At 55.3% G+C, this 21070-nt stretch overlaps 3 protein-coding genes and 1 long non-coding RNA gene across 4 annotated transcripts; 3 read left to right on the forward strand and 1 right to left on the reverse strand.

Annotated features, from left to right (window-relative positions):
• Nucleotides 1-1522: 1522 nt before the first annotated feature.
• On the forward strand, nt 1523-10685 carry LOC149984389 (uncharacterized). The gene is made up of 5 exons (XM_090230547.1): nt 1523-1583; nt 1758-1823; nt 1961-2044; nt 2182-3876; nt 10654-10685. Exons 1-5 carry the CDS (start codon nt 1523-1525, stop codon nt 10683-10685), a joined length of 1938 nt encoding a protein of 645 aa, XP_090086673.1.
• Nucleotides 10686-11273: 588 nt separating this feature from the next.
• LOC149984390 (uncharacterized) lies at nt 11274-13613 on the forward strand (the record flags this gene model as incomplete). The annotated part of the gene is made up of 4 exons (XM_090230548.1): nt 11274-11334; nt 11509-11574; nt 11712-11795; nt 11932-13613. Coding segments are annotated over exons 1-4 (1893 nt in total), but the record flags the coding sequence as incomplete, so codon positions are not given.
• Nucleotides 13614-13742: 129 nt separating this feature from the next.
• LOC149984391 (uncharacterized) lies at nt 13743-14292 on the reverse strand. Its single transcript, XR_016494900.1, has 2 exons — nt 13886-14292; nt 13743-13846 (listed from the first exon to the last, which is right to left on the reverse strand). It is a non-coding gene; the product is annotated as an uncharacterized LOC149984391 (long non-coding RNA).
• A 3764-nt stretch (nt 14293-18056) lies between these two features.
• On the forward strand, nt 18057-20402 carry LOC149984392 (uncharacterized; the record flags this gene model as incomplete). Its single annotated transcript, XM_090230549.1, has 4 exons — nt 18057-18123; nt 18298-18363; nt 18501-18584; nt 18721-20402. Coding segments are annotated over exons 1-4 (1893 nt in total), but the record flags the coding sequence as incomplete, so codon positions are not given.
• Between the last annotated feature and the right edge of the window lie 668 nt (nt 20403-21070).

A 21070-nucleotide genomic window follows, 5' to 3' on the forward strand; every position in this document is an offset into this window, starting at 1 on the left:
AAGGCTGTTGCGCAGCCTCTGCCTTCCTCGTCAGAGGAGGAGATAGAAGAAAACTGTTACAGTCTCTGTGAATGGTTTGTCCTCTGACAAATCAACTGTAAATTTCGATGTTCCTCAAGGTTCCGTTTTAGGACCACTATTGATTTTCACTATATATTTTACCTCTTGGGGATGTCATTCGAAAACATAATGTTAACTTTCACTGCTATGCGGATGACACACAGCTGAACATTTCAATGAAACATGGTGAAGCCCCAAAATTGCCCTCGCTAGAAGCATGTGTTTCAGACATAAGGAAGTGGATGGCTGCAAACGTTCTACTTTTAAACTCGGACAAAACAGAGATGCTTGTTCTAGGTCCCAAGAAACAAAGAGATCTTCTGTTGAATCTGACAATTAATCTTAATGGCTGTACAGTCGTCTCAAATAAAACTGTGAAGGCCCTCGGCGTTACTCTGGACCCTGATCTCTCTTTTGAAGAACATATCAAGACTGTTTCAAGGACAGCTTTTTTCCATCTACGTAACATTGCAAAAATCAAACTTTCTGTCCAAAAATGATGCAGAAAAATGTATCCATGCTTTTGTCACTTCTAGGTTAGACTACTGCAATGCTCTTACTTTCCGGCTACCCGGATAAAGCACTAAATAAACTTCAGTTAGTGCTAAATACGGCTGCTAGAATCCTGACTAGAACCCCAAAAATATATCATATTACTCCAGTGCTAGCCTCCCTACACTGGCTTCCTGTCAAGGCAAGGGCTGATTTCAAGGTTTTACTGCTAACCTACAAAGCATTACATGGGCTTGCTCGTACCTATCTCTCTGATTTGGTCCTGCCGTACATACCTACACGTACGCTACGGTCACAAGACGCAGGCCTCCTAATTGCTTCTTCCACATCTTTTGGTCCCTGTCTGTTTTGCTCTCAGTGAAGTGCTACTATCCCCTTGGACTACAGGTTATTGCCGTCATAAGGTGTGCGTCTGTCTGTTGGCCGGACACTTTCTACCGTTTAGGACCTTTGTGGGTAAAGGTAAAGATGGGGTATAGCAGCAGAAGTTCCTCTGAAGTCCAGTATCTGCTGGAAGGGAACCTGGTGGTACGAGAGGATGAGTGTGGGCCTGTTGTGCTTCCCCCTATCCCTCCCTCTTCTCTCTCACTGTCTGAAAAACGTAAAACGTGGATTTGGGTACAGTGTTTATTTCCCCCTAATATCTTTGAAGATTACACCTAAAATAATTAGGAATACTTCTTTCTACTGCTGATCTGAGACCATTAGGGTTAATCATTACAGATATAAATGCAATATATGGAGTAGAAAAGATTGCCTGCCCACCAACTTGATAAGAATCAACATATGTTCTACATGGTCTATTTCTATCTGAACGTAACAACTCAATCAAGCTTGTTAATTGATCGTTAAGCCATGTTTGTCAGGTAAACTAAGGTCATTAGTGGCCTATATAAGCCTCATACAGGCCATGGGAAGACATTACCTGTTGATAACACAGACTATTTTCATGATCATGGGAGGTGTGAGAGAATTGCTGCTCGTTGTGATGACTGTGGGGGTTGTCAAAGGTTGGTTCACTAATGTTTAAGGGATTTGTTTGGTAAATATGCTTAACTTTATAAGTTGGGTATTAATATTTGACTGTCTGTATCTTCCGCGTTGGTCATCTTTTATTCTTCACTGCTATTAATATATGTAGCTATTTTGTGTGAACTCAACTTCTGTCAACACTTTCTCCTCAGTTTCTTGTTACCCTGTTGGAAAGTCCCAGAAGCAAGATCAAGTCTCTCTGCAGAGGAGACTTGGAGGTAAGTGTTTCTTTCCGCAACCCTTCTAGCTATGTTCTTTGTCACTGTCTATGGTGCTGCTGTGTTTGACACTCATTCAACAGCATAGAGTAACTCAGTCTAAATAATGTTGTCAAACCTTAACCTACATTTTTCAGAGCTGTCATCAAATGACGTCTCCATTGTGCATGCCCTGGCCTTGCTCCGATCCATAGGGTCTGACGCTAAACAAGCCAGAGAAGGTACGGCCTGAAACATATACTTTGAAAACTGTAGGGTTCATGTTGCTCAAAATTCGATTAGCAATTTGGCCTAGACCGTGTAGAACAGATGTGTTGCTGTAGAATACCCAACTGTTCCTTTTGTTTTTTTTCTCAAGAGTATTTAGAGACCAATGAAGTAGAATCCCAAGCTTCTCCAAACCATGGTAGCTCTCTGGCAAATGATGCCCTGTCCTCTGAGGAGAAGCTGAGGCGCATGTCCTCGGACGACGCCGCCTCTGAAGCTGCGACCGGCCCGTCTGGCGACGACGCCACCTCTGAAGCTGCGACCGGCCCGTCTGGCGACGACGCCACCTCTGAAGCTGCGACCGGCCCGTCTGGCGACGACGCCACCTCTGAAGCTGCGACCGGCCCGTCTGGCGACGACGCCACCTCTGAAGCTGCGACCGGCCCGTCTGGCGACGACGCCACCTCTGAAGCTGCGACCGGCCCGTCTGGCGACGACGCCACCTCTGAAGCTGCGACCGGCCCGTCTGGCGACGACGCCACCTCTGAAGCTGCGACCGGCCCGTCTGGCGACGACGCCACCTCTGAAGCTGCGACCGGCCCGTCTGGCGACGACGCCACCTCTGAAGCTGCGACCGGCCCGTCTGGCGACGACGCCACCTCTGAAGCTGCGACCGGCCCGTCTGGCGACGACGCCACCTCTGAAGCTGCGACCGGCCCGTCTGGCGACGACGCCACCTCTGAAGCTGCGACCGGCCCGTCTGGCGACGACGCCACCTCTGAAGCTGCGACCGGCCCGTCTGGCGACGACGCCACCTCTGAAGCTGCGACCGGCCCGTCTGGCGACGACGCCACCTCTGAAGCTGCGACCGGCCCGTCTGGCGACGACGCCACCTCTGAAGCTGCGACCGGCCCGTCTGGCGACGACGCCACCTCTGAAGCTGCGACCGGCCCGTCTGGCGACGACGCCACCTCTGAAGCTGCGACCGGCCCGTCTGGCGACGACGCCACCTCTGAAGCTGCGACCGGCCCGTCTGGCGACGACGCCACCTCTGAAGCTGCGACCGGCCCGTCTGGCGACGACGCCACCTCTGAAGCTGCGACCGGCCCGTCTGGCGACGACGCCACCTCTGAAGCTGCGACCGGCCCGTCTGGCGACGACGCCACCTCTGAAGCTGCGACCGGCCCGTCTGGCGACGACGCCACCTCTGAAGCTGCGACCGGCCCGTCTGGCGACGACGCCACCTCTGAAGCTGCGACCGGCCCGTCTGGCGACGACGCCACCTCTGAAGCTGCGACCGGCCCGTCTGGCGACGACGCCACCTCTGAAGCTGCGACCGGCCCGTCTGGCGACGACGCCACCTCTGAAGCTGCGACCGGCCCGTCTGGCGACGACGCCACCTCTGAAGCTGCGACCGGCCCGTCTGGCGACGACGCCACCTCTGAAGCTGCGACCGGCCCGTCTGGCGACGACGCCACCTCTGAAGCTGCGACCGGCCCGTCTGGCGACGACGCCACCTCTGAAGCTGCGACCGGCCCGTCTGGCGACGACGCCACCTCTGAAGCTGCGACCGGCCCGTCTGGCGACGACGCCACCTCTGAAGCTGCGACCGGCCCGTCTGGCGACGACGCCACCTCTGAAGCTGCGACCGGCCCGTCTGGCGACGACGCCACCTCTGAAGCTGCGACCGGCCCGTCTGGCGACGACGCCACCTCTGAAGCTGCGACCGGCCCGTCTGGCGACGACGCCACCTCTGAAGCTGCGACCGGCCCGTCTGGCGACGACGCCACCTCTGAAGCTGCGACCGGCCCGTCTGGCGACGACGCCACCTCTGAAGCTGCGACCGGCCCGTCTGGCGACGACGCCACCTCTGAAGCTGCGACCGGCCCGTCTGGCGACGACGCCACCTCTGAAGCTGCGACCGGCCCGTCTGGCGACGACGCCACCTCTGAAGCTGCGACCGGCCCGTCTGGCGACGACGCCACCTCTGAAGCTGCGACCGGCCCGTCTGGCGACGGCGCCACCTCTGAAGCTGCGACCGGCCCGTCTGGCGACGGCGCCACCTCTGAAGCTGCGACCGGCCCGTCTGGCGACGGCGCCACCTCTGAAGCTGCGACCGGCCCGTCTGGCGACGGCGCCACCTCTGACGCTGCGACCGGCCCGTCTGGCGACGGCGCCACCTCTGACGCTGCGACCGGCCCGTCTGGCGACGGCGCCACCTCTGACGCTGCGACCGGCCCGTCTGGCGACGACGCCACCTCTGACGCTGCGACCGGCCCGTCTGGCGACGACGCCACCTCTGACGCTGCGACCGGCCCGTCTGGCGACGACGCCACCTCTGACGCTGCGACCGGCCCGTCTGGCGACGGCGCCACCTCTGAAGCTGCGACCGGCCCGTCTGGCGACGGCGCCACCTCTGAAGCTGCGACCGGCCCGTCTGGCGACGGCGCCACCTCTGAAGCTGCGACCGGCCCGTCTGGCGACGGCGCCACCTCTGAAGCTGCGACCGGCCCGTCTGGCGACGGCGCCACCTCTGAAGCTGCGACCGGCCCGTCTGGCGACGACGCCACCTCTGAAGCTGCGACCGGCCCGTCTGGCGACGACGCCACCTCTGAAGCTGCGACCGGCCCGTCTGGCGACGGCGCCACCTCTGAAGCTGCGACCGGCCCGTCTGGCGACGGCGCCACCTCTGAAGCTGCGACCGGCCCGTCTGGCGACGGCGCCACCTCTGAAGCTGCGACCGGCCCGTCTGGCGACGGCGCCACCTCTGAAGCTGCGACCGGCCCGTCTGGCGACGGCGCCACCTCTGAAGCTGCGACCGGCCCGTCTGGCGACGGCGCCACCTCTGAAGCTGCGACCGGCCCGTCTGGCGACGGCGCCACCTCTGAAGCTGCGACCGGCCCGTCTGGCGACGGCGCCACCTCTGAAGCTGCGACCGGCCCGTCTGGCGACGGCGCCACCTCTGAAGCTGCGACCGGCCCGTCTGGCGACGGCGCCACCTCTGAAGCTGCGACCGGCCCGTCTGGCGACGACGCCACCTCTGAAGCTGCGACCGGCCCGTCTGGCGACGACGCCACCTCTGACGCTGCGACCGGCCCGTCTGGCGACGACGCCACCTCTGACGCTGCGACCGGCCCGTCTGGCGACGACGCCACCTCTGACGCTGCGACCGGCCCGTCTGGCGACGACGCCACCTCTGACGCTGCGACCGGCCCGTCTGGCGACGACGCCACCTCTGACGCTGCGACCGGCCCGTCTGGCGACGACGCCACCTCTGACGCTGCGACCGGCCCGTCTGGCGACGACGCCACCTCTGACGCTGCGACCGGCCCGTCTGGCGACGACGCCACCTCTGACGCTGCGACCGGCCCGTCTGGCGACGACGCCACCTCTGACGCTGCGACCGTTCCGTCTGGCGACGACGCCACCTCTGACGCTGCGACCGGCCCGTCTGGCGACGACGCCACCTCTGACGCTGCGACCGGCCCGTCTGGCGACGACGCCACCTCTGACGCTGCGACCGGCCCGTCTGGCGACGACGCCACCTCTGACGCTGCGACCGGCCCGTCTGGCGACGACGCCACCTCTGACGCTGCGACCGGCCCGTCTGGCGACGACGCCACCTCTGACGCTGCGACCGGCCCGTCTGGCGACGACGCCACCTCTGACGCTGCGACCGGCCCGTCTGGCGACGACGCCACCTCTGACGCTGCGACCGGCCCGTCTGGCGACGACGCCACCTCTGACGCTGCGACCGGCCCGTCTGGCGACGACGCCACCTCTGACGCTGCGACCGGCCCGTCTGGCGACGACGCCACCTCTGACGCTGCGACCGGCCCGTCTGGCGACGACGCCACCTCTGACGCTGCGACCGGCCCGTCTGGCGACGACGCCACCTCTGACGCTGCGACCGGCCCGTCTGGCGACGACGCCACCTCTGACGCTGCGACCGGCCCGTCTGGCGACGACGCCACCTCTGAAGCTGCGACCGGCCCGTCTGGCGACGACGCCACCTCTGAAGCTGCGACCGGCCCGTCTGGCGACGACGCCACCTCTGAAGCTGCGACCGGCCCGTCTGGCGACGACGCCACCTCTGAAGCTGCGACCGGCCCGTCTGGCGACGACGCCACCTCTGAAGCTGCGACCGGCCCGTCTGGCGACGACGCCACCTCTGAAGCTGCGACCGGCCCGTCTGGCGACGACGCCACCTCTGAAGCTGCGACCGGCCCGTCTGGCGACGACGCCACCTCTGAAGCTGCGACCGGCACGTCTGGCGACGACGCCACCTCTGAAGCTGCGACCGGCCCGTCTGGCGACGACGCCACCTCTGAAGCTGCGACCGGCCCGTCTGGCGACGACGCCACCTCTGAAGCTGCGACCGGCCCGTCTGGCGACGACGCCACCTCTGAAGCTGCGACCGGCCCGTCTGGCGACGACGCCACCTCTGAAGCTGCGACCGGCCCGTCTGGCGACGACGCCACCTCTGAAGCTGCGACCGGCCCGTCTGGCGACGACGCCACCTCTGAAGCTGCGACCGGCCCGTCTGGCGACGACGCCACCTCTGAAGCTGCGACCGGCCCGTCTGGCGACGACGCCACCTCTGAAGCTGCGACCGGCCCGTCTGGCGACGACGCCACCTCTGAAGCTGCGACCGGCCCGTCTGGCGACGACGCCACCTCTGAAGCTGCGACCGGCCCGTCTGGCGACGACGCCACCTCTGAAGCTGCGACCGGCCCGTCTGGCGACGACGCCACCTCTGAAGCTGCGACCGGCCCGTCTGGCGACGACGCCACCTCTGAAGCTGCGACCGGCCCGTCTGGCGACGACGCCACCTCTGAAGCTGCGACCGGCCCGTCTGGCGACGACGCCACCTCTGAAGCTGCGACCGGCCCGTCTGGCGACGACGCCACCTCTGAAGCTGCGACCGGCCCGTCTGGCGACGACGCCACCTCTGAAGCTGCGACCGGACCGTCTGGCGACGACGCCACCTCTGAAGCTGCGACCGGACCGTCTGGCGACGACGCCACCTCTGAAGCTGCGACCGGCCCGTCTGGCGACGACGCCACCTCTGAAGCTGCGACCGGCCCGTCCGGCGACGACGCCATGGATATCTGACGTGGGACATGCAAGAGTTCATGGGTACTCTAGTCCAGTGTGTAACTGCATTTGCTTGTTTTGGCTCAATTAAACATTAACTGTAATACTTGTGTCCTCTGTATTGTTTTGGTGGTTCCTACTTGGAGGTGAGGTGTATGACCTGACTTGAGTAACTGGGGTGATGGCAACATTTATTTTGCATTATATCCATGCGCCAGCAATATTACTCAGACCCCTGTGTTTTAAATTACCAATTGACTTAAGCTACATGTGCTCAGTGTTGGTCCATTTATGCTAGTAGCATCACATGATACCTCAACAGCATTTTGACGCCATTTCCGGTCACAACTTGCAGACTTGTTTACGTGTTGCGGTGTTTTGTTGCTACATGACAACTTTACGGTTTTTACTTTTTAATTACCGTTTATATTTTTGGTTTTTCCCTAAATTTTTTCACTCGTGTCAGGGTTGCGTCAATTCGAATCTGGTATCAGGATAAATATCACAATGAGGCTTTTATTAGCTAAGCAATAAGTGGTAAATGCAATTTTCGTATATATGGGCTCTGTCCCACCTCGCAGGGCAAAACAGAACTGACTTGTTCCTGACAAAGATATTTAATATACTCTGACAGTAGTTCCTGCTTCCGAGCCGGCCTGTCAGAGTAGACTGGGCGTGGTTTAGACTCACCCAGCCTATCGTTGATTGTTGGCGCAGAGGCTGGTCCCAGCCCCTTAAGCGCTTCAGCGGTCAGTCGTTGTAGCTGTGTAGAATATGCAGTTATCAGGCACCTGGCTCCTGTTATCTAACAAAAGACTGTTCTGAATGTGCCCCCCCCCAACTCATTGCACAGTTCTGTATTTTTCCATCATGAGAAAGGCCCATGGCCCTGAAACTGAACAATGGTTCAAGTCAGCTATGTTGCATAACACATACATACATCCACACAAGCCAACAGCAGATAATATTAAATCACATATGGTAACGGGCTATAGTGCATAACACAGAATCCTCATACTCCGGACGCTTTATCTGGACATGGTTCGTCAGGACCTCCAACAGCCGAAGCTAAGTAGTAACATTAACATGATGCCTTCTAATTGCAGTCGCTGTACTCATACAGGAGAACGATCGCCTTACGGTGAGGATAGCTGTGCTACAAGCCCAGCTTCAGACGCAATCGTTAGGCAAGGGTAATTTCAGTGTAGGAAAGGATGAAACAGCGTCTGTGCCACCAGTAAGTACAGATAGCAACGTTAGTATAAATCCCCTCGCACGGTCCCCGCAGCCGGACAACTTTCTCACGGTTTCTGGAGAGAAATGCTGTAGGAATGCTCAACCGGTGTCGCTCATTCAGCCGACAAACTTCGACCGGTTTTCCCCATTAAGCAGCGAGTCGGAGTCAAAGGCCGAGCCTTCTCTTGTCTCTACTCCTCCCGTTACGGGGTCAGAGACGCCGAAGCTTCCCACCATTAGCTCTGACAAATTGAAAACTCTAGTCATTGGCGACTCCATTACCCGCAGTATTAGACTTAAAACGAATAATCAGCCGACATGTCTCTGGACCTACTCACTGTCACAGTCATACTCTGGACCTAGTTTTGTCCCATGGAATAAATGTTGTGGATCTTAATGTTTTCCCTCATAATCCTGGACTATCGGACCACCATTTTATTACGTTTGCAATTGCAACAAATAATCTGCTCAGACCCCAACCAAGGAACATCAAAAGTCGTGCTATAAATTCACAGACAACACAAAGATTCCTTGATGTCCTTCCAGACTCCCTCTGTCTACCCAAGGACGCCAGAGGACAAAAATCAGTTAACCACCTAACTGAGGAACTCAATTTAACCTTGCGCAATACCCTAGATGCAGTTGCACCCCTAAAAACTAAAAACATTTCTCATAAGAAACTAGCTCCCTGGTATACAGAAAATACCCGAGCTCTGAAGCAAGCTTCCAGAAAATTGGAACGGAAATGGCGCCACACCAAACTGGAAGTCTTCCGACTAGCTTGGAAAGACAGTACCGTGCAGTATCGAAGAGCCCTTGCTGCTGCTCGATCATCCTATTTTTCCAACTTAATTGAGGAAAATAAGAACAATCCGAAATTCGTTTTTGATACTGTCGCAAAGCTAACTAAAAAGCAGCATTCCCCAAGAGAGGATGGCTTTCACCTCAGCAGTAATACATTCATGAACTTCTTTGAGGAAAAGATGATTATTACAAAGTAAATTACGGACTCATCTTTAAATCTGCGTATTCCTTCAAAGCTCAGTTGTCCTGAGTCTGCACAACTCTGCCAGGACCTAGGATCAAGAGAGACACTCAAGTGTTTTAGTACTATATCCCTTGACACAATGATGAAAATAATCATGGCCTCTAAACCTTCAAGCTCCATACTGGACCCTATTCCAACTAAACTACTGAAAGAGCTGTTTCCTGTGCTTGGCCCTCCTATGTTGAACATAATAAACGGCTCTCTATCCACCGGATGTGTACCAAACTCACTAAAAGTGGCAGTAATAAAGCCTCTCTTGAAAAAGCCAAACCTTGACCCAGAAAATATAAAAAACTATCGGCCTATATCGAATCTTCCATTCCTCTCAAAATGTTTAGAAAAGGCTGTTGCGCAGCCTCTGCCTTCCTCGTCAGAGGAGGAGATAGAAGAAAACTGTTACAGTCTCTGTGAATGGTTTGTCCTCTGACAAATCAACTGTAAATTTCGATGTTCCTCAAGGTTCCGTTTTAGGACCACTATTGATTTTCACTATATATTTTACCTCTTGGGGATGTCATTCGAAAACATAATGTTAACTTTCACTGCTATGCGGATGACACACAGCTGAACATTTCAATGAAACATGGTGAAGCCCCAAAATTGCCCTCGCTAGAAGCATGTGTTTCAGACATAAGGAAGTGGATGGCTGCAAACGTTCTACTTTTAAACTCGGACAAAACAGAGATGCTTGTTCTAGGTCCCAAGAAACAAAGAGATCTTCTGTTGAATCTGACAATTAATCTTAATGGCTGTACAGTCGTCTCAAATAAAACTGTGAAGGCCCTCGGCGTTACTCTGGACCCTGATCTCTCTTTTGAAGAACATATCAAGACTGTTTCAAGGACAGCTTTTTTCCATCTACGTAACATTGCAAAAATCAAACTTTCTGTCCAAAAATGATGCAGAAAAATGTATCCATGCTTTTGTCACTTCTAGGTTAGACTACTGCAATGCTCTTACTTTCCGGCTACCCGGATAAAGCACTAAATAAACTTCAGTTAGTGCTAAATACGGCTGCTAGAATCCTGACTAGAACCCCAAAAATATATCATATTACTCCAGTGCTAGCCTCCCTACACTGGCTTCCTGTCAAGGCAAGGGCTGATTTCAAGGTTTTACTGCTAACCTACAAAGCATTACATGGGCTTGCTCGTACCTATCTCTCTGATTTGGTCCTGCCGTACATACCTACACGTACGCTACGGTCACAAGACGCAGGCCTCCTAATTGCTTCTTCCACAGCTTTTGGTCCCTGTCTGTTTTGCTCTCAGTGAAGTGCTACTATCCCCTTGGACTACAGGTTATTGCCGTCATAAGGTGTGCGTCTGTCTGTTGGCCGGACACTTTCTACCGTTTAGGACCTTTGTGGGTAAAGGTAAAGATGGGGTATAGCAGCAGAAGTTCCTCTGAAGTCCAGTATCTGCTGGAAGGGAACCTGGTGGTACGAGAGGATGAGTGTGGGCCTGTTGTGCTTCCCCCTATCCCTCCCTCTTCTCTCTCACTGTCTGAAAAACGTAAAACGTGGATTTGGGTACAGTGTTTATTTCCCCCTAATATCTTTGAAGATTACACCTAAAATAATTAGGAATACTTCTTTCTACTGCTGATCTGAGACCATTAGGGTTAATCATTACAGATATAAATGCAATATATGGAGTAGAAAAGATTGCCTGCCCACCAACTTGATAAGAATCAACATATGTTCTACATGGTCTATTTCTATCTGAACGTAACAACTCAATCAAGCTTGTTAATTGATCGTTAAGCCATGTTTGTCAGGTAAACTAAGGTCATTAGTGGCCTATATAAGCCTCATACAGGCCATGGGAAGACATTACCTGTTGATAACACAGACTATTTTCATGATCATGGGAGGTGTGAGAGAATTGCTGCTCGTTGTGATGACTGTGGGGGTTGTCAAAGGTTGGTTCACTAATGTTTAAGGGATTTGTTTGGTAAATATGCTTAACTTTATAAGTTGGGTATTAATATTTGACTGTCTGTATCTTCCGCGTTGGTCATCTTTTATTCTTCACTGCTATTAATATATGTAGCTATTTTGTGTGAACTCAACTTCTGTCAACACTTTCTCCTCAGTTTCTTGTTACCCTGTTGGAAAGTCCCAGAAGCAAGATCAAGTCTCTCTGCAGAGGAGACTTGGAGGTAAGTGTTTCTTTCCGCAACCCTTCTAGCTATGTTCTTTGTCACTGTCTATGGTGCTGCTGTGTTTGACACTCATTCAACAGCATAGAGTAACTCAGTCTAAATAATGTTGTCAAACCTTAACCTACATTTTTCAGAGCTGTCATCAAATGACGTCTCCATTGTGCATGCCCTGGCCTTGCTCCGATCCATAGGGTCTGACGCTAAACAAGCCAGAGAAGGTACGGCCTGAAACATATACTTTGAAAACTGTAGGGTTCATGTTGCTCAAAATTCGATTAGCAATTTGGCCTAGACCGTGTAGAACAGATGTGTTGCTGTAGAATACCCAACTGTTCCTTTTGTTTTTTTCTCAAGAGTATTTAGAGACCAATGAAGTAGAATCCCAAGCTTCTCCAAACCATGGTAGCTCTCCGGCAAATGATGCCCTGTCCTCTGAGGAGAAGCTGAGGCGCATGTCCTCGGACGACGCCGCCACCTCTGAAGCTGCGACCGGCCCGTCTGGCGACGACGCCACCTCTGAAGCTGCGACCGGCCCGTCTGGCGACGACGCCACCTCTGAAGCTGCGACCGGCCCGTCTGGCGACGACGCCACCTCTGAAGCTGCGACCGGCCCGTCTGGCGACGACGCCACCTCTGAAGCTGCGACCGGCCCGTCTGGCGACGACGCCACCTCTGAAGCTGCGACCGGCCCGTCTGGCGACGACGCCACCTCTGAAGCTGCGACCGGCCCGTCTGGCGACGACGCCACCTCTGAAGCTGCGACCGGCCCGTCTGGCGACGACGCCACCTCTGAAGCTGCGACCGGCCCGTCTGGCGACGACGCCACCTCTGAAGCTGCGACCGGCCCGTCTGGCGACGACGCCACCTCTGAAGCTGCGACCGGCCCGTCTGGCGACGACGCCACCTCTGAAGCTGCGACCGGCCCGTCTGGCGACGACGCCACCTCTGAAGCTGCGACCGGCCCGTCTGGCGACGACGCCACCTCTGAAGCTGCGACCGGCCCGTCTGGCGACGACGCCACCTCTGAAGCTGCGACCGGCCCGTCTGGCGACGACGCCACCTCTGAAGCTGCGACCGGCCCGTCTGGCGACGACGCCACCTCTGAAGCTGCGACCGGCCCGTCTGGCGACGACGCCACCTCTGAAGCTGCGACCGGCCCGTCTGGCGACGACGCCACCTCTGAAGCTGCGACCGGCCCGTCTGGCGACGACGCCACCTCTGAAGCTGCGACCGGCCCGTCTGGCGACGACGCCACCTCTGAAGCTGCGACCGGCCCGTCTGGCGACGACGCCACCTCTGAAGCTGCGACCGGCCCGTCTGGCGACGACGCCACCTCTGAAGCTGCGACCGGCCCGTCTGGCGACGACGCCACCTCTGAAGCTGCGACCGGCCCGTCTGGCGACGACGCCACCTCTGAAGCTGCGACCGGCCCGTCTGGCGACGACGCCACCTCTGAAGCTGCGACCGGCCCGTCTGGCGACGACGCCACCTCTGAAGCTGCGACCGGCCCGTCTGGCGACGACGCCACCTCTGAAGCTGCGACCGGCCCGTCTGGCGACGACGCCACCTCTGAAGCTGCGACCGGCCCGTCTGGCGACGACGCCACCTCTGAAGCTGCGACCGGCCCGTCTGGCGACGACGCCACCTCTGAAGCTGCGACCGGCCCGTCTGGCGACGACGCCACCTCTGAAGCTGCGACCGGCCCGTCTGGCGACGACGCCACCTCTGAAGCTGCGACCGGCCCGTCTGGCGACGACGCCACCTCTGAAGCTGCGACCGGCCCGTCTGGCGACGACGCCACCTCTGAAGCTGCGACCGGCCCGTCTGGCGACGACGCCACCTCTGAAGCTGCGACCGGCCCGTCTGGCGACGACGCCACCTCTGAAGCTGCGACCGGCCCGTCTGGCGACGACGCCACCTCTGAAGCTGCGACCGGCCCGTCTGGCGACGACGCCACCTCTGAAGCTGCGACCGGCCCGTCTGGCGACGACGCCACCTCTGAAGCTGCGACCGGCCCGTCTGGCGACGACGCCACCTCTGAAGCTGCGACCGGCCCGTCTGGCGACGACGCCACCTCTGAAGCTGCGACCGGCCCGTCTGGCGACGACGCCACCTCTGAAGCTGCGACCGGCCCGTCTGGCGACGACGCCACCTCTGAAGCTGCGACCGGCCCGTCTGGCGACGACGCCACCTCTGAAGCTGCGACCGGCCCGTCTGGCGACGACGCCACCTCTGAAGCTGCGACCGGCCCGTCTGGCGACGACGCCACCTCTGAAGCTGCGACCGGCCCGTCCGGCGACGACGCCACCTCTGAAGCTGCGACCGGCCCGTCCGGCGACGACGCCATGGATATCTGACGTGGGACATGCAAGAGTTCATGGGTACTCTAGTCCAGTGTGTAACTGCATTTGCTTGTTTTGGCTCAATTAAACATTAACTGTAATACTTGTGTCCTCTGTATTGTTTTGGTGGTTCCTACTTGGAGGTGAGGTGTATGACCTGACTTGAGTAACTGGGGTGATGGCAACATTTATTTTGCATTATATCCATGCGCCAGCAATATTACTCAGACCCCTGTGTTTTAAATTACCAATTGACTTAAGCTACATGTGCTCAGTGTTGGTCCATTTATGCTAGTAGCATCACATGATACCTCAACAGCATTTTGACGCCATTTCCGGTCACAACTTGCAGACTTGTTTACGTGTTGCGGTGTTTTGTTGCTACATGACAACTTTACGGTTTTTACTTTTTAATTACCGTTTATATTTTTGGTTTTTCCCTAAATTTTTTCACTCGTGTCAGGGTTGCGTCAATTCGAATCTGGTATCAGGATAAATATCACAATGAGGCTTTTATTAGCTAAGCAATAAGTGGTAAATGCAATTTTCGTATATATGGGCTCTGTCCCACCTCGCAGGGCAAAACAGAACTGACTTGTTCCTGACAAAGATATTTAATATACTCTGACAGTAGTTCCTGCTTCCGAGCCGGCCTGTCAGAGTAGACTGGGCGTGGTTTAGACTCACCCAGCCTATCGTTGATTGTTGGCGCAGAGGCTGGTCCCAGCCCCTTAAGCGCTTCAGCGGTCAGTCGTTGTAGCTGTGTAGAATATGCAGTTATCAGGCACCTGGCTCCTGTTATCTAACAAAAGACTGTTCTGAATGTGCCCCCCCCCAACTCATTGCACAGTTCTGTATTTTTCCATCATGAGAAAGGCCCATGGCCCTGAAACTGAACAATGGTTCAAGTCAGCTATGTTGCATAACACATACATACATCCACACAAGCCAACAGCAGATAATATTAAATCACATATGGTAACGGGCTATAGTGCATAACACAGAATCCTCATACTCCGGACGCTTTATCTGGACATGGTTCGTCAGGACCTCCAACAGCCGAAGCTAAGTAGTAACATTAACATGATGCCTTCTAATTGCAGTCGCTGTACTCATACAGGAGAACGATCGCCTTACGGTGAGGATAGCTGTGCTACAAGCCCAGCTTCAGACGCAATCGTTAGGCAAGGGTAATTTCAGTGTAGGAAAGGATGAAACAGCGTCTGTGCCACCAGTAAGTACAGATAGCAACGTTAGTATAAATCCCCTCGCACGGTCCCCGCAGCCGGACAACTTTCTCACGGTTTCTGGAGAGAAATGCTGTAGGAATGCTCAACCGGTGTCGCTCATTCAGCCGACAAACTTCGACCGGTTTTCCCCATTAAGCAGCGAGTCGGAGTCAAAGGCCGAGCCTTCTCTTGTCTCTACTCCTCCCGTTACGGGGTCAGAGACGCCGAAGCTTCCCACCATTAGCTCTGACAAATTGAAAACTCTAGTCATTGGCGACTCCATTACCCGCAGTATTAGACTTAAAACGAATAATCAGCCGACATGTCTCTGGACCTACTCACTGTCACAGTCATACTCTGGACCTAGTTTTGTCCCATGGAATAAATGTTGTGGATCTTAATGTTTTCCCTCATAATCCTGGACTATCGGACCACCATTTTATTACGTTTGCAATTGCAACAAATAATCTGCTCAGACCCCAACCAAGGAACATCAAAAGTCGTGCTATAAATTCACAGACAACACAAAGATTCCTTGATGTCCTTCCAGACTCCCTCTGTCTACCCAAGGACGCCAGAGGACAAAAATCAGTTAACCACCTAACTGAGGAACTCAATTTAACCTTGCGCAATACCCTAGATGCAGTTGCACCCCTAAAAACTAAAAACATTTCTCATAAGAAACTAGCTCCCTGGTATACAGAAAATACCCGAGCTCTGAAGCAAGCTTCCAGAAAATTGGAACGGAAATGGCGCCACACCAAACTGGAAGTCTTCCGACTAGCTTGGAAAGACAGTACCGTGCAGTATCGAAGAGCCCTTGCTGCTGCTCGATCATCCTATTTTTCCAACTTAATTGAGGAAAATAAGAACAATCCGAAATTCGTTTTTGATACTGTCGCAAAGCTAACTAAAAAGCAGCATTCCCCAAGAGAGGATGGCTTTCACCTCAGCAGTAATACATTCATGAACTTCTTTGAGGAAAAGATGATTATTACAAAGTAAATTACGGACTCATCTTTAAATCTGCGTATTCCTTCAAAGCTCAGTTGTCCTGAGTCTGCACAACTCTGCCAGGACCTAGGATCAAGAGAGACACTCAAGTGTTTTAGTACTATATCCCTTGACACAATGATGAAAATAATCATGGCCTCTAAACCTTCAAGCTCCATACTGGACCCTATTCCAACTAAACTACTGAAAGAGCTGTTTCCTGTGCTTGGCCCTCCTATGTTGAACATAATAAACGGCTCTCTATCCACCGGATGTGTACCAAACTCACTAAAAGTGGCAGTAATAAAGCCTCTCTTGAAAAAGCCAAACCTTGACCCAGAAAATATAAAAAACTATCGGCCTATATCGAATCTTCCATTCCTCTCAAAATGTTTAGAAAAGGCTGTTGCGCAGCCTCTGCCTTCCTCGTCAGAGGAGGAGATAGAAGAAAACTGTTACAGTCTCTGTGAATGGTTTGTCCTCTGACAAATCAACTGTAAATTTCGATGTTCCTCAAGGTTCCGTTTTAGGACCACTATTGATTTTCACTATATATTTTACCTCTTGGGGATGTCATTCGAAAACATAATGTTAACTTTCACTGCTATGCGGATGACACACAGCTGAACATTTCAATGAAACATGGTGAAGCCCCAAAATTGCCCTCGCTAGAAGCATGTGTTTCAGACATAAGGAAGTGGATGGCTGCAAACGTTCTACTTTTAAACTCGGACAAAACAGAGATGCTTGTTCTAGGTCCCAAGAAACAAAGAGATCTTCTGTTGAATCTGACAATTAATCTTAATGGCTGTACAGTCGTCTCAAATAAAACTGTGAAGGCCCTCGGCGTTACTCTGGACCCTGATCTCTCTTTTGAAGAACATATCAAGACTGTTTCAAGGACAGCTTTTTTCCATCTACGTAACATTGCAAAAATCAAACTTTCTGTCCAAAAATGATGCAGAAAAATGTATCCATGCTTTTGTCACTTCTAGGTTAGACTACTGCAATGCTCTTACTTTCCGGCTACCCGGATAAAGCACTAAATAAACTTCAGTTAGTGCTAAATACGGCTGCTAGAATCCTGACTAGAACCCCAAAAATATATCATATTACTCCAGTGCTAGCCTCCCTACACTGGCTTCCTGTCAAGGCAAGGGCTGATTTCAAGGTTTTACTGCTAACCTACAAAGCATTACATGGGCTTGCTCGTACCTATCTCTCTGATTTGGTCCTGCCGTACATACCTACACGTACGCTACGGTCACAAGACGCAGGCCTCCTAATTGCTTCTTCCACAGCTTTTGGTCCCTGTCTGTTTTGCTCTCAGTGAAGTGCTACTATCCCCTTGGACTACAGGTTATTGCCGTCATAAGGTGTGCGTCTGTCTGTTGGCCGGACACTTTCTACCGTTTAGGACCTTTGTGGGTAAAGGTAAAGATGGGGTATAGCAGCAGAAGTTCCTCTGAAGTCCAGTATCTGCTGGAAGGGAACCTGGTGGTACGAGAGGATGAGTGTGGGCCTGTTGTGCTTCCCCCTATCCCTCCCTCTTCTCTCTCACTGTCTGAAAAACGTAAAACGTGGATTTGGGTACAGTGTTTATTTCCCCCTAATATCTTTGAAGATTACACCTAAAATAATTAGGAATACTTCTTTCTACTGCTGATCTGAGACCATTAGGGTTAATCATTACAGATATAAATGCAATATATGGAGTAGAAAAGATTGCCTGCCCACCAACTTGATAAGAATCAACATATGTTCTACATGGTCTATTTCTATCTGAACGTAACAACTCAATCAAGCTTGTTAATTGATCGTTAAGCCATGTTTGTCAGGTAAACTAAGGTCATTAGTGGCCTATATAAGCCTCATACAGGCCATGGGAAGACATTACCTGTTGATAACACAGACTATTTTCATGATCATGGGAGGTGTGAGAGAATTGCTGCTCGTTGTGATGACTGTGGGGGTTGTCAAAGGTTGGTTCACTAATGTTTAAGGGATTTGTTTGGTAAATATGCTTAACTTTATAAGTTGGGTATTAATATTTGACTGTCTGTATCTTCCGCGTTGGTCATCTTTTATTCTTCACTGCTATTAATATATGTAGCTATTTTGTGTGAACTCAACTTCTGTCAACACTTTCTCCTCAGTTTCTTGTTACCCTGTTGGAAAGTCCCAGAAGCAAGATCAAGTCTCTCTGCAGAGGAGACTTGGAGGTAAGTGTTTCTTTCCGCAACCCTTCTAGCTATGTTCTTTGTCACTGTCTATGGTGCTGCTGTGTTTGACACTCATTCAACAGCATAGAGTAACTCAGTCTAAATAATGTTGTCAAACCTTAACCTACATTTTTCAGAGCTGTCGTCAAATGACGTCTCCATTGTGCATGCCCTGGCCTTGCTCCGATCCATAGGGTCTGACGCTAAACAAGCCAGAGAAGGTACGGCCTGAAACATATACTTTGAAAACTGTAGGGTTCATGTTGCTCAAAATTCGATTAGCAATTTGGCCTAGACCGTGTAGAACAGATGTGTTGCTGTAGAATAACCAACTGTTCCTTTTGTTTTTTTCTCAAGAGTATTTAGAGACCAATGAAGTAGAATCCCAAGCTTCTCCAAACCATGGTAGCTCTCCGGCAAATGATGCCCTGTCCTCTGAGGAGAAGCTGAGGCGCATGTCCTCGGACGACGACGCCACCTCTGAAGCTGCGACCGGCCCGTCTGGCGACGACGCCACCTCTGAAGCTGCGACCGGCCCGTCTGGCGACGACGCCACCTCTGAAGCTGCGACCGGCCCGTCTGGCGACGACGCCACCTCTGAAGCTGCGACCGGCCCGTCTGGCGACGACGCCACCTCTGAAGCTGCGACCGGCCCGTCTGGCGACGACGCCACCTCTGAAGCTGCGACCGGCCCGTCTGGCGACGACGCCACCTCTGAAGCTGCGACCGGCCCGTCTGGCGACGACGCCACCTCTGAAGCTGCGACCGGCCCGTCTGGCGACGACGCCACCTCTGAAGCTGCGACCGGCCCGTCTGGCGACGACGCCACCTCTGAAGCTGCGACCGGCCCGTCTGGCGACGACGCCACCTCTGAAGCTGCGACCGGCCCGTCTGGCGACGACGCCACCTCTGAAGCTGCGACCGGCCCGTCTGGCGACGACGCCACCTCTGAAGCTGCGACCGGCCCGTCTGGCGACGACGCCACCTCTGAAGCTGCGACCGGCCCGTCTGGCGACGACGCCACCTCTGAAGCTGCGACCGGCCCGTCTGGCGACGACGCCACCTCTGAAGCTGCGACCGGCCCGTCTGGCGACGACGCCACCTCTGAAGCTGCGACCGGCCCGTCTGGCGACGACGCCACCTCTGAAGCTGCGACCGGCCCGTCTGGCGACGACGCCACCTCTGAAGCTGCGACCGGCCCGTCTGGCGACGACGCCACCTCTGAAGCTGCGACCGGCCCGTCTGGCGACGACGCCACCTCTGAAGCTGCGACCGGCCCGTCTGGCGACGACGCCACCTCTGAAGCTGCGACCGGCCCGTCTGGCGACGACGCCACCTCTGAAGCTGCGACCGGCCCGTCTGGCGACGACGCCACCTCTGAAGCTGCGACCGGCCCGTCTGGCGACGACGCCACCTCTGAAGCTGCGACCGGCCCGTCTGGCGACGACGCCACCTCTGAAGCTGCGACCGGCCCGTCTGGCGACGACGCCACCTCTGAAGCTGCGACCGGCCCGTCTGGCGACGACGCCACCTCTGAAGCTGCGACCGGCCCGTCTGGCGACGACGCCACCTCTGAAGCTGCGACCGGCCCGTCTGGCGACGACGCCACCTCTGAAGCTGCGACCGGCCCGTCTGGCGACGACGCCACCTCTGAAGCTGCGACCGGCCCGTCTGGCGACGACGCCACCTCTGAAGCTGCGACCGGCCCGTCTGGCGACGACGCCACCTCTGAAGCTGCGACCGGCCCGTCTGGCGACGACGCCACCTCTGAAGCTGCGACCGGCCCGTCTGGCGACGACGCCACCTCTGAAGCTGCGACCGGCCCGTCTGGCGACGACGCCACCTCTGAAGCTGCGACCGGCCCGTCTGGCGACGACGCCACCTCTGAAGCTGCGACCGGCCCGTCTGGCGACGACGCCACCTCTGAAGCTGCGACCGGCCCGTCTGGCGACGACGCCACCTCTGAAGCTGCGACCGGCCCGTCTGGCGACGACGCCACCTCTGAAGCTGCGACCGGCCCGTCTGGCGACGACGCCACCTCTGAAGCTGCGACCGGCCCGTCTGGCGACGACGCCACCTCTGAAGCTGCGACCGGCCCGTCTGGCGACGACGCCACCTCTGAAGCTGCGACCGGCCCGTCTGGCGACGACGCCACCTCTGAAGCTGCGACCGGCCCGTCTGGCGACGACGCCACCTCTGAAGCTGCGACCGGCCCGTCTGGCGACGACGCCACCTCTGAAGCTGCGACCGGCCCGTCTGGCGACGACGCCACCTCTGAAGCTGCGACCGGCCCGTCTGGCGACGACGCCACCTCTGAAGCTGCGACCGGCCCGTCTGGCGACGACGCCACCTCTGAAGCTGCGACCGGCCCGTCTGGCGACGACGCCACCTCTGAAGCTGCGACCGGCCCGTCTGGCGACGACGCCACCTCTGAAGCTGCGACCGGCCCGTCTGGCGACGACGCCACCTCTGAAGCTGCGACCGGCCCGTCTGGCGACGACGCCACCTCTGAAGCTGCGACCGGCCCGTCTGGCGACGACGCCACCTCTGAAGCTGCGACCGGCCCGTCTGGCGACGACGCCACCTCTGAAGCTGCGACCGGCCCGTCTGGCGACGACGCCACCTCTGAAGCTGCGACCGGCCCGTCCGGCGACGACGCCATGGATATCTGACGTGGGACATGCAAGAGTTCATGGGTACTCTAGTC

Source organism: Oncorhynchus mykiss, chromosome 3 (genome assembly GCF_057628025.1).
Source record: "Oncorhynchus mykiss isolate SJ-2025 chromosome 3, ASM5762802v1, whole genome shotgun sequence".
NCBI classification, from domain to species: Eukaryota; Metazoa; Chordata; class Actinopteri; order Salmoniformes; family Salmonidae; genus Oncorhynchus; species Oncorhynchus mykiss.